General features: G+C 44.1%; 1 protein-coding gene across 6 annotated transcripts in view; it reads right to left on the minus strand.

Annotated features, from left to right (window-relative positions):
• SMOC1 (SPARC related modular calcium binding 1) overlaps positions 1-13,828 on the minus strand; it is a 136,706-nt gene that overhangs the window by 19,510 nt on the left and 103,368 nt on the right. For 4 of the 6 annotated variants that reach the window (XM_053257308.1, XM_053257300.1, XM_053257337.1 and 1 more), the window contains 2 exons: positions 8,413-8,495; positions 7,557-7,662 (listed from right to left, as the gene is read on the minus strand). In XM_053257308.1, coding sequence (XP_053113283.1) covers positions 7,557-7,662; positions 8,413-8,495 — 189 coding nt within the window. Of the gene's footprint in view, positions 1-3,497; positions 3,594-6,245; positions 6,497-7,556; positions 7,663-8,412; positions 8,496-13,828 lie in introns of all 6 variants that reach the window. The other 2 variants (XM_053257318.1, XM_053257291.1) reach the window with 1 other exon arrangement.

A 13,828-nucleotide genomic window follows, 5' to 3' on the forward strand; every position in this document is an offset into this window, starting at 1 on the left:
CATTCTTCAAACCTTTGTTTTTCTCTGCTAATTCTCAAAGAATTCAGCTTCCTTATTTTGTTTTTCCTTTGGATACTTTCTGGCTAGCTAGCCATCTGCATTATTCCTTTTAATTCCTATCAAAAAAAGAGGAAACTGAAGATAGCATGTCAGACAGAGAGTGCTCCCTGGTGCCTGACTGCTCTCCTGCCGATGCCACTCCACATTTGCCTCTGAGCGATTCTCGTGCCAGGTTATCTGGACTAGCACCTCTATACAAAAAAACAAAGCAGATGGAGGAACTGGGCAGCTCTGAGGTGGCTGCTTCGGGCTCAAGCTCGTGTTCTGGCAGGCTAGAAGAGAAGGCCTCACGGTCAGAGAGTGCCAGTTCCTCTCCCTCTCGCACCATTGCCCAGAGAAGCTCCTTGGAGTAGGAGTGATGCAGGCCATGGAGGTGGTGCTGGAGGACGACGATGGGGAGGGTGAGTTTAACCCATTTGTGGGAGACAGGCCCCTTCCAAACAATATTCAGCATGGTTTTGAAGGAGGTATGTAAGGGCCCCTCTGTGAATAAACCAGCAAAAATGGATAAGGGGCACACCAAAAAGGCACAACCAGCCATTTTTGGCAGGAAAATCCCATCTGCCCAGCAACAAGGACAGCTGCTGTGGTCCCACTCATTTGAGGGCTCAGAGAAGAGGTCCCCTTTTCATTTGGGGAGGTTCAACAATAATTCAGAGGGCTCTGGCCCAAGTGGTCTGGTCCCAGTTATTCCAAACTTGCCCCATCAGGATAAGGAGGGCCAGGTTTCCCTTCACCCTCCGGATCTGGAAAAGGCTGAAGAGTCACAGTCTTCTCATTCAGAGAGGCGCATTTCTGATGACAAGTGGGCTGATATTTCTGATGAGGAAGAGGGCCTAAGTTCTTCTGCCTCCAATCACCTGTTTAAGAAAGATGATTTTGGCATACTGCTGCACAAAGTACACAGAGTACTTAAGCTGGAGAATAGTGGACAGGATATGGACCAGGGAGATAAATTGGTGGAGGGAGAGTTGGAGGTATTTCCTTCTTCTCAGGGTTCCAATCTTTATATCCCTTGTCCAAAATTCTTCAAAAAAAGTGGTTTTGGAGGAGTGGAAGGCTCTAGGAACTGACAAGAATTCCCCTGTGTGCACTAAGCACCTCTATGGGGTTAGTCAGGAGATGAGATGATTTTTTAAAGTTCCCCTAATTGATGCACCTGTGGCCACACTGGTCAGTGGCACAGTGTTATCAAAGGATAGAGATGAGCATTTAAGGGATTCTGAGGACAAACGCTGTGAGGCTATCCTCTGCAGGGCACATGAGGTGTCAGCACTTTCCATTCGTGCGTCTATGGCCACTTCTATTTTTGATAGGGCCTCTATTATGTGGATTAAGGAACTGCTGGAGTTGGTTCCATAGGATAATCTACAGTTGAAGCAGGGGCTCAACAAACTGCTGAAAATGTCTTCTTTTATGGCAGACACAAACCTGGACTCTTTTCAGTTTTCGGCAAGGGCTTTGGCAGCAGATGTCTCGGTCCACAGGCATCTCTGGTTAAAAAAATGGAAGGTCAATCATAAGTCCAATGTAAATTTGGCTTTGTTGCCATTTTCAGGGGAAAAACTGTTTGGGGATGCCCTTGACCCTGTTTCAGTTGAAACTAAGGAGAAGAAAAAGGCCATGCCTTCTACATAAGGCAAGGAAGATAAAAAGTTTTTCCATCAGCAAAATACCTCCTTTCGTCCCAACCACTCCTTTCACTTTAGACAGAGATGTTCCATGCCCAAGCAGGACCGTTTCCACTGGTCACATGGGAAAGGCTCAGCGAAGGAAGGTGGCAAAGTCTAGGCCCCAGTAACACACAAAGGGGTTCAGACATCCCCAACAGGCTCAATGACTTACCTGTTCCTCCAGCTGGGAAAAAGATGCACCTTCAGCATTTGGAAAAAGATGACTTGAGACAAATGGGTGCTAGACACCATTAGGGAGGGGTATCACCTGGAACTGACGCTATAGCCCTTCACCAGATACATACCATCCCCAAGGTCTCACAAGGAAACAAAGCACAAATTGGTCCTGGAGGACATCCAACATTTACTATACATCCAGGCAATCGAGGAAGTACCTCAGACACAGAGATGATTAGGCATTTACTCAATTTTCTTTCTGGTCCCCAAAAAGAATGGCAAGTGGTGGGCAATTCTGGTCCAGAAACACCTGAACCACTTCATAAAGAAGTACAAGTTTTATATGCAGACTCTGCACTCCATCCCAGAGGCCCTGCAACAGGGGGATTATTTGGAGTTCTGGTGGAAGAAGCTCTGCCAATTTTTTTCCAGACTACGTTCTCCTTCTCTCAGATCCGACCTTCATACCAAAAATTAATATAGTTTTTCACAGGGCTCAAGAAAATAACCTTGACCTGAGACATGCCATCAGAGTATACTTGAAGTGCACTAAGGGCTTCCAGTTGTCGGAATTTTTGTTTCCTTCAGCGAAAGCACACTAGGTAAGAAAGTTTTGTTCACCACCCTTTCCAGGTGGATCACAGCCTGCATTACCTTCACCTATTCTTCTTTGGGCACTCAGCCACCTGCCAGGATCATGGCTCATTTTACCCGTAGCGTGGCTGCCTCAGCTGCCTTTTCCACACAAGCTTGTTGGCTGACATATGTAGGGTGGTGACCTGGTCTTCTCTGTCCACTTTCATGAGGCACTATAAACAAAACTCTCTGGTGTTGGTGGATGCTTCTTTCGGCAGGGGAGTCTTGCAGAAGGTGGTTAAAATGTAGCGGGCAGAGATTTCCCTCCCAGTGGGACTGAAGCTGATGTAAGTCCTGCTGTTGGATGCACTCCTTCCCTGCTGGAGAAGGGTACGTTGTACTTACCTTAAGGGTCCATTCTCAGCAGGGAAATGGAGTGCATCCACCCCATCTCTTCTCTGCATTTGATACAGATTGAAAGTTTTCTTGTTTCTATTTAATCCATTCCGATTCTGATTGTTATTAACCTGTTACTGAGTTATTCTGTTTCTAGTTACTGTTATTCTGAGTTATTCTGTCTCTAGTTACTGTTGGCTTGATCAGAACGTCCTGGGGAATCCCTGCTGGAGAATACAGCTTCTCCCCTGACCCAGTATTGTAGCACTGTAAAGCAAAGATAAAACCCGATAGAAGGCATCAGGAATTCGGACTGGATCATGGGAAATGGTCTGCACACACCCCTACCCGCTACTGTCTTCTAGTTCGAAAGTTAACAGCAGTTGTTGGTACACAAGGGTCACACGAACAGAACTACAATAAGAACACATATTTATTTTCTCAGTTTGCCTTGGTCTGAGCAAAAGAACCAAGAGTTCAAACTCAGAACAGGATGTTTCCAAACAAAACAAAATCTCATGACCCATTGGTCTGCTGATTTTCAAATAGCTTTGCATTAAAGCTTTAGTATTTAAATACCTCTATCAAGCTAAGTACAGCCACTGATCAATTCACCTGAAATCCTGAATGCCACATATTTTTAAAAATAACTCCTAACATCTGTCCTTATGGTGTCAGACTTGTAGCAACAGATATTTCCTTTTAGAACATCTGAAAGAAATACAATACAGAAGCCAGGTGACTTTTAAGACCAGTATGATTACAGAACAGGGAAAAGTATGCAACTCACATGTAGGTTGTCAGTGGCAGTTAGGGTATGCACATCTGCTTGCTGACATGCACTGAGAAGCCATGAGATACAGAAATACTTTTCAGTCACTCAGGAGGGACCAGCTAGTCCATGAGGTGGACTGAGGTGCTTGCTTCAGACAATGAATTAACGGGGTAGGAGCCACCTCTACCTGCTTCTGCCATCCACCTCTGCTCCATGAGTTTAAACAAGAGGGGAATAGAGCAGAAGAGGAAACATGAAGAAGAGAAAAGTGACTGGTTAGAACATCTTCCAGGAGATGCCCTAGTCTTCTCTTCTTTTCCATACTTCCTCTTCCACTCGCCTCGCCTCTACATTTTCAAATTCAGGGAGCATGAGAGGAGGAGGAGCAGCAGCAGCTCTTTGCACTTTGATTTGTGCCAGGTAAGAGGGTGGCATGTGGTGCAGCAAGTCTCTCAGGGTTGGCCCATCCACCAGGCAAGCTAGGCAGTCGTCTAGGGCACCAAGCAGGGAGGCCCACCGATGGCCTGGGTCCCGTGCCACCCAGCAAGACAAAAGCAGAGCTGGCCTGTCCACTAGGTGGGCCAAGGTGCTGCCTGAGGCAGAAATCTGTGGGGTGCCCTGTTGCATCCCCTGACCCCTTCATCTACATGGGCACTGCATGTCTGCGTGCATACCTCCCAAGTAAAACAAGAAGGTGGGTGACTAAGTGGCCACTCCCATCGCCTGCCTAGCTGCCCAATTGATCTCCTTGCCACCTCTGCCAACCACTCCTGCTACAGCATATTATAACCACATTGCTGTGTCACATAGCAACGTCCTTATAATGCACCATGGCCGGCTGGCTGCCCAGAAGCAGTGAGCAGGAACAGGAGGGGCAGGTGAAGGCAGAATAGTGGCGAGATCAGCAAGTGGGTGGGTGTGGGGGTCTGCCCATGTACTCACCTGTTCAGATTACAGGAGGCACCCATCAACAGGGGCGAAGACAACAGGGGCACCAAACCTGGGGTTCGCCTGTGGTGCAAGCAATTCTTGGGCCAGCCCTGAAGCCACTGCCATGGTTTTCCCAGATGTCTACACTTAATGTCCTACACAGTAAACTAAATGCATGTGCAGTGGTCATATGCAATAAACCACATGTAAACTTCTAAAGGTCCCCCCTACACTTTCAATCAAGAAATTCAAGAGCTTTTCAATCAATTCAAGAGCTTTCAATCTTGGAATTTTATTTTATTTATTTAACTTGTATACTGCCCAAATTTTCATCATTGTTTAACATCTGAAGAGGACCCAACAGGCACCTTTGTAATTTTGACAACAGAGGAAAAACCCAAGTGCAGCTTCATATAATAGCAAGACACATATCCTCAAGTTCCCATCACAGGGACACTGTGCCTTTTCTGGAATGCTTCCAGAATGTTCATGTCTGAAAAGATGTAAACACAGTCCTGGGACTTGTGACTGGCTAGAGCTATTGGGTGCATGTTTATCACATGCTTTCTGGTTCATCAATGCCTTTCAAACCTACAGAAAAAATATAACCAATCTGTAGTGGTGATGTGACGATCAATCTTTCCTATCACATGTGAATTGGCCCTTACTAACACATTTTTAAATGCAATGGTTTAACTTCTTTTTCACTTTTAACAAGCAGGAAGATCCAATGCACACACTTTGGTCAATGGCCATGCTAAATGGAGCATACAGCTGTTTATATTGTTCCAAATAGTAAATTATGGCTGAGGGCAAACAGATGGCTGAGAATCTTTTGGATGGTAAAAGGTGTTGACTTCAAATGAGAAAAGTTACTTAAAAGGTTCCCCTCCCACTCCTGTTATCATTGCTCGCTGTTTCCAAGTGCTGCAAGACAAGCAGGGTAATGAAGGCTTCAGCCCCAAAGGGGCCCCTTTTAACAGTGGTACTGTAGAAACCTGGACTTTTAGGGAAATAAGTTATTGGCAAGACAAGTGCTCCCTCTCTCTTTCTAAAAACATATGAGTGTTTTTGCTATATATTTAAATTTCCCTAGAATGGTCCAATTTTTTCTAATTTGTTTTTTAAGAGTGAGGTTTTGAATGGCCCAGTGACTGAAACCCAAAACAACTAAGGATGCCAGATACTCTCTAGAGTCCTCTTCACCTCCCAATATAAGTTGCAAAAAACCTGAAATCAAGCTTCCAACTAAGAAGGGTAAAATACATTTCCTACTACAGAAGTTTTTGGCTTGTATTTCTTAAGTCCAAGAGGTTTTTATCATCATCTGCATGGAAATGTATATTAGTGTTGGGATGTTGAACATTCCAGTGTATCAGTAGACCGCAGAACTTTCAGTTCACAGACATTCAGCCACCAATGTGATTAAAATGGTATCAATATCAAATTAAAATACATTTTAGAGTGGCCATAATAATGATAAAGACTATATAAAATGGGATATGAAATATCATCCTGAGAAACATTTCTCAGGAAGCCAAGGTAATATTACCACCATCATTTTCATTTTTTAAGATATGAAAATATGCATTGTTATAAAAACTATGGAAAATGTAGGAGACGTGTGACTAGTTCACATATGCATCTTCATTACTCACCTGCGGGAGGAGAGCTGGTCTTGTGGTAGCAAGCATGAATTGTCCTCTTTGCTAAGCAGGGTCTGCCCTGGTTTGCATTTGAATGGGAGACTACATGTGAACACTGTAAGATATTCTCCTTAGGAGATGAGTCTGCTCTGGAAAGAACGTCTGTATGCTTGCATGCAGAAGATTCTAAGTTCCCTCCCTGGCATCTCCAAGATAGGGCTGAGAGAGATCCTGTCTGCAACCTTGGAGAAGCCACTGCCAGTCTGTGGAGACAATACTGAGCTAGATGGACCGATGGTCTGACTCAGCATAAGGCAGCTTCGTATGTAACTAGCATCAAGTGGTAACTGTCATGTGTCAATAAGTCATTATAGATCAAATCCAGGACAGAACCTTTATATCACTTAAGTGAATCAATTCACACATTCACATGTAAGTCGTCAAGTTATGTACACAAACGTTTGGTGTACTTCAGGCAAGTTCAGGCAAGTGTGAATTAATCAAGTGGTGTACTGTTCATACAAGGGTAGACCAGGTCATATGCTCTAGCCAATCCGGGAATTGAGAAAAGTCCCCCAGTGAAGTTAAATGTGTACCCTGCTGCTACTTCTAGACTGATAACAGACTAATGCTCATATCCCAATAATTAAACCACCACATTTCTAAAGGGATTCGAAGGGCAGACACTAGAACAGCAACCTGATTGCTCATTTCACAGAGCAAATGTGGAGTGATACTTTTCAGGCACTCAGGGGGCCAGCATGTCCATGAGAAAGACTGTGGTAGTCATTTCAGGTGATGAATTAATGAGGGTAGGAGCTCCCTCCATCTGCCTCTGCCATCTACTGCTGCCTCCTCCTATGTTCCATGCATTTAAAAAGAGGGAAATGGAGCAGAAGAGGAAGCATGAAGGAGAGAAGACTGGTTGGCTGTGGGAGACGCTCTAGCCCTCATGTATTCTCCCTCTCCCTTTTCAAATCCTGGGCGTGTGGGGAGGGGGAGCAGCTCTTTGCACCATGTGCTGCCAGATAAGGGCGTGGGATTTGATGCAAGAAGGCACTGCATGACATTTGGTTAAGGCCAGGAAAGGGCAGCATTTGTGATGCCTTGCCTCCAGCACATGTTGGGTTAGCCCTGTAGGCACTTTAAGGCATGCTTGAGAGTGGCTATTTGGGTTTCATACAATGATTCAGAGCTTAAATTCCCCTTGGGTATTACTCTACCAGATTAAGAATGATCTACAGTTCAGAACCGACAACCAGACACATCTAAGAATCTTTGGCAGTTTTGTTTAAGTTCAGCTTGAATGCCTTTCAGACTCACCTCCCACCTGCAGCAGGTGCAGCTGAGTTAATGGCCTGAACCATGTCTGTGGTGAGAGCATCCAGTAAACTGGTAATAAATTCCACCTTCTTCCCTTCTGGGCAGCCTGCAAAAGGGAGAGAAACCATATAATGGCAGGGGGAAACTGGCCTATGTTCTTTCTCTTATATTGTAGGTAGGTTATATTGTAGGTAGGTGTGTTTCTGATGGCTGTTCCTTATTGCACATTTACAGACTGTACCTCAGAATTCCTTGGGTGTATACTCAGTGGAAATAATGGGAGGCAGGGAGGAGACCAGTTAACAGGAAAATAAAGATTTCTACTCCCCATTCATATTAGTTTTAGATTTGACATGAAAGCAGAAAATCAATCTCTTCATAATCTGAAATTGTTTTCTGGGAGCATAGTGATGATAAACAAGTGTATTAGTACAGATATAAAACTCAAAATCCTGAAGTCAATTGGTTGATATCCCTGGTGACCTCTGGGCCATCCTTCCCCTATTAAATCTAAGCTGGGGGTAAGCAAATGAGATTGGAGTTTTTCACACAGGGCTTTAGCCCTTTAGCTCGCATCTCCTCCGGAATGGAGGGTGTGCATTCACATATCAGGCAAATTTACCCCAAAGTCCCTGTGAGCTATCGGGGAGCACTTCACACACAATTCAGTTTTTTCACTGAGCGTTAGAGTACAGCCTGATTTATATCCCACCTAAACCCCCCCCCCCCACTTTTTGTGTCAGGTTTTGGGGATAACTTTAAGTCCGCAGTGAAGCTTCCCACAAAAATCGTGATAAAGCCTGCTGTGTGGAGAACGCCATGGAGAAAGACATGCAGAATTCTCCTCTACTCTGACCTGGAAGTTCTCTTTCCTTGAATGGGTCATCAATTTCTGTGCTCCTTGATCTGGCATCGCTTTCACACACAGGGGTCTCGTATCTAAAAAAATGAAGAGATTTTTTAAAAAGTAGGTTCTTAACATTTGAATTTCAGGGACTCTCACTCCTGTCTTAAAGCCAACACAGCAGCCAGCCAGGAAGGGATCATAGCTCAATAGCAGGCCATGCAGAAGGTCCCAGATTTAATTCCTGGAATCTCCAACTAGTGCTAGGAAAGACCCCAATCTGAAACCCTAGAGATCCACCACTAATCAGGGTAGACAGTATTGACCTAGATGGACCAATGATCTAACTCATTGAAAGGCAACTTTATACAGTATGTTTATATGGCAAGCAACAGGATTGGTGTATTCCTGCAGTTCGAAGCAGGCTGCACCGAAAGTTCCTGGCTGCTTTTGAAAAAATGTTCAAGATCTATTCTGTCCCAGAGAATATCTGCCCTCCTTGCCAAGTAACTGGGGGCACTGAATGTATTAGATGAACTGGGTCCTGGGAACAAGCTGCATTACAAAAATTTATTTCAAAAGGCTCAGCCGAAGTGTTTCAAAGTCACCTCAAAGACTTAGAGCTTTGGAGTCTCAGGACTGGGAACAAAGGACCCTCAGGTTTTGCCAGAAAAATACTGAACAAAAAGGAAAAGGAGAAATATGAACACCTATGAGAGTTTGATGGACTGAATGGCTCTGGAGAAATTCCTGAATCCTGATGCTCAGATCGTAGTTTGGTATAAACTCTCAAAGAAGCAGCAACAGCCTTGGCAGATGGTTTGCACATGTGAAGGCAAGCGGGGGCCATGGACCACCATGAAATGGGAGGGGAAAGGATAGTGGAAGTGGGGCAGACCATCACCAATCACAATCCAAGCTCCTGCTGACAGCTTAGAGGCAACAAGCTCTGTTGAATGACGACACAAGTTGTCATTGTATGGTTCCAGGGAATTTTTCAGGAGGCAGTGCCCCTAAGTAGTGGGGAACTGAGCACTAGGGCTGTAAAAAGATTCATCTTTGAAACCGAATCATTAGCCCTATCAGCCCTAGCTTTATGGGGAGGTGGCAGCTCCCGGTGCTTACCTCCACGCAGAGCGATCCTAAGTACAGCACCACTGAGGTCCATCAAAGGGATTTGGAGCTGTGGAAAGCCACACTGATGTCTTGGAAGGCATGTTGCAAGTGCTAGGAAATGTAATTATCTTTAGTACTTTCCCCAAAGAGCTCTATGAAAGAAGTGCTGGGAAGAACTACACTTCCCAGCACTCCTTGCATGCCTTCCAAGACATCACTGCAACCTCCTGTGGCTTCAGATCCTTTTAATGGCCCTCCACGGTGTTGTGCACAGGCCTGCTCTGAACAGAGGTAAGCACTGAGAGTCGCCTCCCCTTGGGGTTAATGGCGATGTGCAGATGATTCAGCCTCAATACTTTGAAAGCAAATCTTGCACAGCCCTACTGTAAAGTGCCAAGTCAACTGGAGTGAAGGTCCAGACCAATTTTGTGTGGACTGAATCATGGCCACAGTCTGATATACAGGCACCCATTATAATTTGTTGACTCTGGGTGGTTGTATGAGAAAACAGTAACAGCTAAAATCCTGCTGAAATAGGAAGATTCCAGGGATTCTCTGCATATAGAAGCCCTTGACAGCATCCCTGTGAAAGTGTCAGTAGGCTATGATACATCATTTACTCGGAATTCCAAGCATGGATTCAAGAATTCCCGAGGAAATGCTTTGTACAGAGTGCAGCCTGAGCAAACTGCAGGATTAGGTGTGAGAAACATTGCAAGAGAAGCCAAGATGGGAGAAGGCATGTCAGGAACTGTCTTCTGATTTGACTTGGCAGACAAAACCACAGGCAAGTGTGTGAATGTCAGTGATCCTGTGAGCAATGTGCCAGCAACACCAGCACTCCAGGGCCCTGCTCGGCAGAATTCAGCAATTTGGGATGGAAGCACAGTCTTTGGAGGAGCTGATGAAATATGCCACAGGGACATGGGGTGAGGGGAATCCATTCTTGCAGGAAGTAAAGCTGAAGTTGCCCAGGTGGCATAGAAACTCCATCTGCAATTGTAGCGGATTAAAGCCTTTGTCTCAGAGCAAGCTCACGTGAGAGAAAGAAATGCTGAATCATCCCTGCTGAGCTGCTTGGCTAGGCTTTTCCTAAAACTATTCTGTATTATTGGCAGATTCAAAATGTTGCTGCCGCTGCCACCCATTTTATTGACAGAGCTTGAACCTCCCTGGGCTTGGCGTGGTATCCCAGTGAAAACTCTCTTTATTTTGCCATTGGATAAGTACCCAAAACCTTCCACGTGTAAGCTTACACGGGATGAGAAAACTGATAGCTGCTGAACATCTGAGGATGTGCTTGCACCACAGAAAATCCCTCTCCCACCCCACCCTTTTTCCGAGTTAAAAACCAACTCGGAGAGACTTGTAAAAAGAAAAGTCTTTAAAAAACAGTTTTATTCAATTACTGCAGACTGCTTCCATTTGAGGCTTTCTAGCTTTCTTAGATACAACTAAGAATCTTAGTAAAGTATGCCATAGGATTACAAAAATAAGTTTTAATGCACGTTTAAATTTTTATAGTCTTTTGCTATGCCCTAGGTTGAATGGGATTAGGCTAGTGTTTCTTATTTTAATTATGTTGCAGGTAATGAATACTAGAACAGTATTAGGATATCCCAAAGAATTAGTATTAGGATATCCTACACCAAAGAAACAAATTCTAATGTCAAGCCTGACTAAACAAACTTTTCCCTAGACTAAACTTCCAGAAGCCAAAACCCAGGCTTCCTATTCCTTGAACTCACCAAATCTTGGATGAGAGTTCAAGCTTCCAGTCCTCCTGTTTTTCCTGGACCAGCAAAGTCATTCTCCTGCAGCCATTCTCCATGGCCACATGTCCTGCTCTAACAAAAAACTGCCTTCTTCCTCCCAACAGCTCTCTAGGTCCCACCCATCTGGTGTGCTGACTGGCTGAGCCCTGGAGTTCACCATGCTGTCAGTCAGGACAGGTTCACTTCCGGTTATATCTTTATGGGGAGGGGTGGCTGATCACTACAGTAACAGAGGAGAGAAGATAGGGAGGAGGTGACTCCTGGGTTGCCCACATCTCAGAAACATTTTTCAAAACTATGAGGGTTATTCAGAGCTCAGGTAGACAGGAGCTAGCTTTGGATGGAAAAGGACGGAAATCTTGGAAGAGGAGCTGCCTTCCAAGAAAGGCTCAGAGAAGGGGTCTATGGGAAGGCAGGATGTTGTCACCTTCTCTCTGCAAGACTTTAGCCAGCCAAGATATTTGGAAGTCACCATCAGACTGCTTGCAAAGGTCTGTCAGCCTGAGCAAGGGACTGGCAATTATGACTTACTGCCCCAAGCAAAAAGCACCACTACTGAATAGGCAGCTAAATGAGCAAAGTCTGATTGCTTATTTAGATGGCCTCTTAAACCTACATGGACTGTGTATCTGAGACAGTGCCAGTGCTCAAGGGACACCTGATCCAGAGATTCCAGAACACTTGGTTGAGGTCAAGCAGGGGTTGAGTGTCTTCCTGCTTTTAGAGTTTTTAGCTTTCCACCTACAAGTCTCAGAGAACATTTGAAAAGCTCTTCAACTTACAGACAAAGAAAGTAGCATAACAGACATGCCACTCTATGCCAGTGCCTCTCATGTGGAACCACCACAATGGCATCAAATGAGTGCCGGTGTTGTTATACGCGGATGACGCAGCTGTATTATCTCAGACTAGACTGGGTTTGCAAAGATTGCTGTATGCTTTTGCCTGCTACTGCAACGATAACAAGTTCGTTATCAGTTATTAAAAAATCAAAGGTCCTGGTTTTTTCTAAATCCAAGGAAGTATACAAATGGGTAGTAAACCAGAATCGTATTGAGCAGGTTTACAGATATAAATATTTAGGCATTTCCCCCCAATATAATCTTAACTGGAATACCCATAGGCTGTCCTCCATCCATATAGCCTGCAAAACTCTTAGTGCCTTTTTGCGCTTCTACTATTCTAAAGGAGGCCAGTATATACCTATGGCACTCCAGGTATTTCGGGCTAAGATTGTGGCTCAATTACTTTTTGGAGCCTCATTATGGATACAGGGGGTAACAACTGAATTGGAGAGAGTACAGTCTATATTCCTAAGGGCAATCTTTGTAGTGCCTAGGTGTGTGCCATATTCTGTTCTTTGCCTGGAATCTGGGTCTTTTTCTATAGTCTGTAAAGCTTGGGAATCTACTTTTGCTAGATGGATTAAACTCTGTTTAGAGATTCAGGAATTTTCTTTTTTCCATTACTTATGGTTGGACTCTTATCAAAACCCCTGGCTATCTTATGTAAACAACAAAATAATGCAATTGGGACTGTCTCCTTCTGAACTACTTACTCTGGAGAATAATAAGGTGAAGGAAATACTATTTCTACAGTTGCATGACATTGAACGTCAGGAACTTACATCTTCGGCTAACAGGAACTGCTCTCCCCTGCATTTTGGAATCCCCCGCCCCCCATGGGAGGTAGAGGTACAAATTATCTAACAACACTTCACTTCTCCAAGTTTTGGTTTGCATTTGCTCAGGCTCACTTAAATGTGCTGCCCTCCTCTCTTTTGGAAAGGAGGTTCGCTAAGGATTCTTCAGTTACAGTTTTCTGCCCCTGTGGCTCTGGCCTCCTGGAAATGGTTACCCATGTTTTGTTATATTGTTCTTTGTATCAAGGTGTTAGAGAAGAACTTATTTCCCCCCTGTTAGTTAGATTTCCTGAGAGGTGTGAGCTTTTTTATACACAATATTGCCTTGTGGACACATGCTGTGAGATCACAAAAGTGGTGGCCAAATTTGTTTATATTGCTATGAGATTAAGGCCTCAATTTTAGGAGTTGTTTTTAAAGTAATCTAGCCTGGATGCTTGTATACTGATTTATTGTGTGTAATTATCAGCCACTATTTGTATATATTAGTTATATTTGTTATTCTGGTTTTTTATCTTTTGGCTGGCCAATGGCTGTAATAAAAACTGACTGACTGACACAATGGCATCAGATCATACCAGCTGCAAAGTCACTAAGTCAAGAGGCAGGAGGAGAGTCCACATTTTATGATGCAACATACAACTGCAATCATTCATTCTTAGAGCACCTATGAGAAAAATTACACAAGCTTGCAAAATTCATGTTTGTTCCCTATTAATATGGAAATCTCAGGGAAAACTGAAAGTGTTAACAAAATATACACAATCACTTAAAATATTTATGCCTAAAATTGCCATATGGCTTGACTTAAACAATGAGTTTTAAACCAGTTATACTAGAACTTAAAGTAGGGAGGAGGTGTATAATGAAAATGTATATTGAACATGTTTAAACA

This window comes from Hemicordylus capensis, chromosome 1 (assembly GCF_027244095.1).
Source record: "Hemicordylus capensis ecotype Gifberg chromosome 1, rHemCap1.1.pri, whole genome shotgun sequence".
NCBI classification, from domain to species: Eukaryota; Metazoa; Chordata; class Lepidosauria; order Squamata; family Cordylidae; genus Hemicordylus; species Hemicordylus capensis.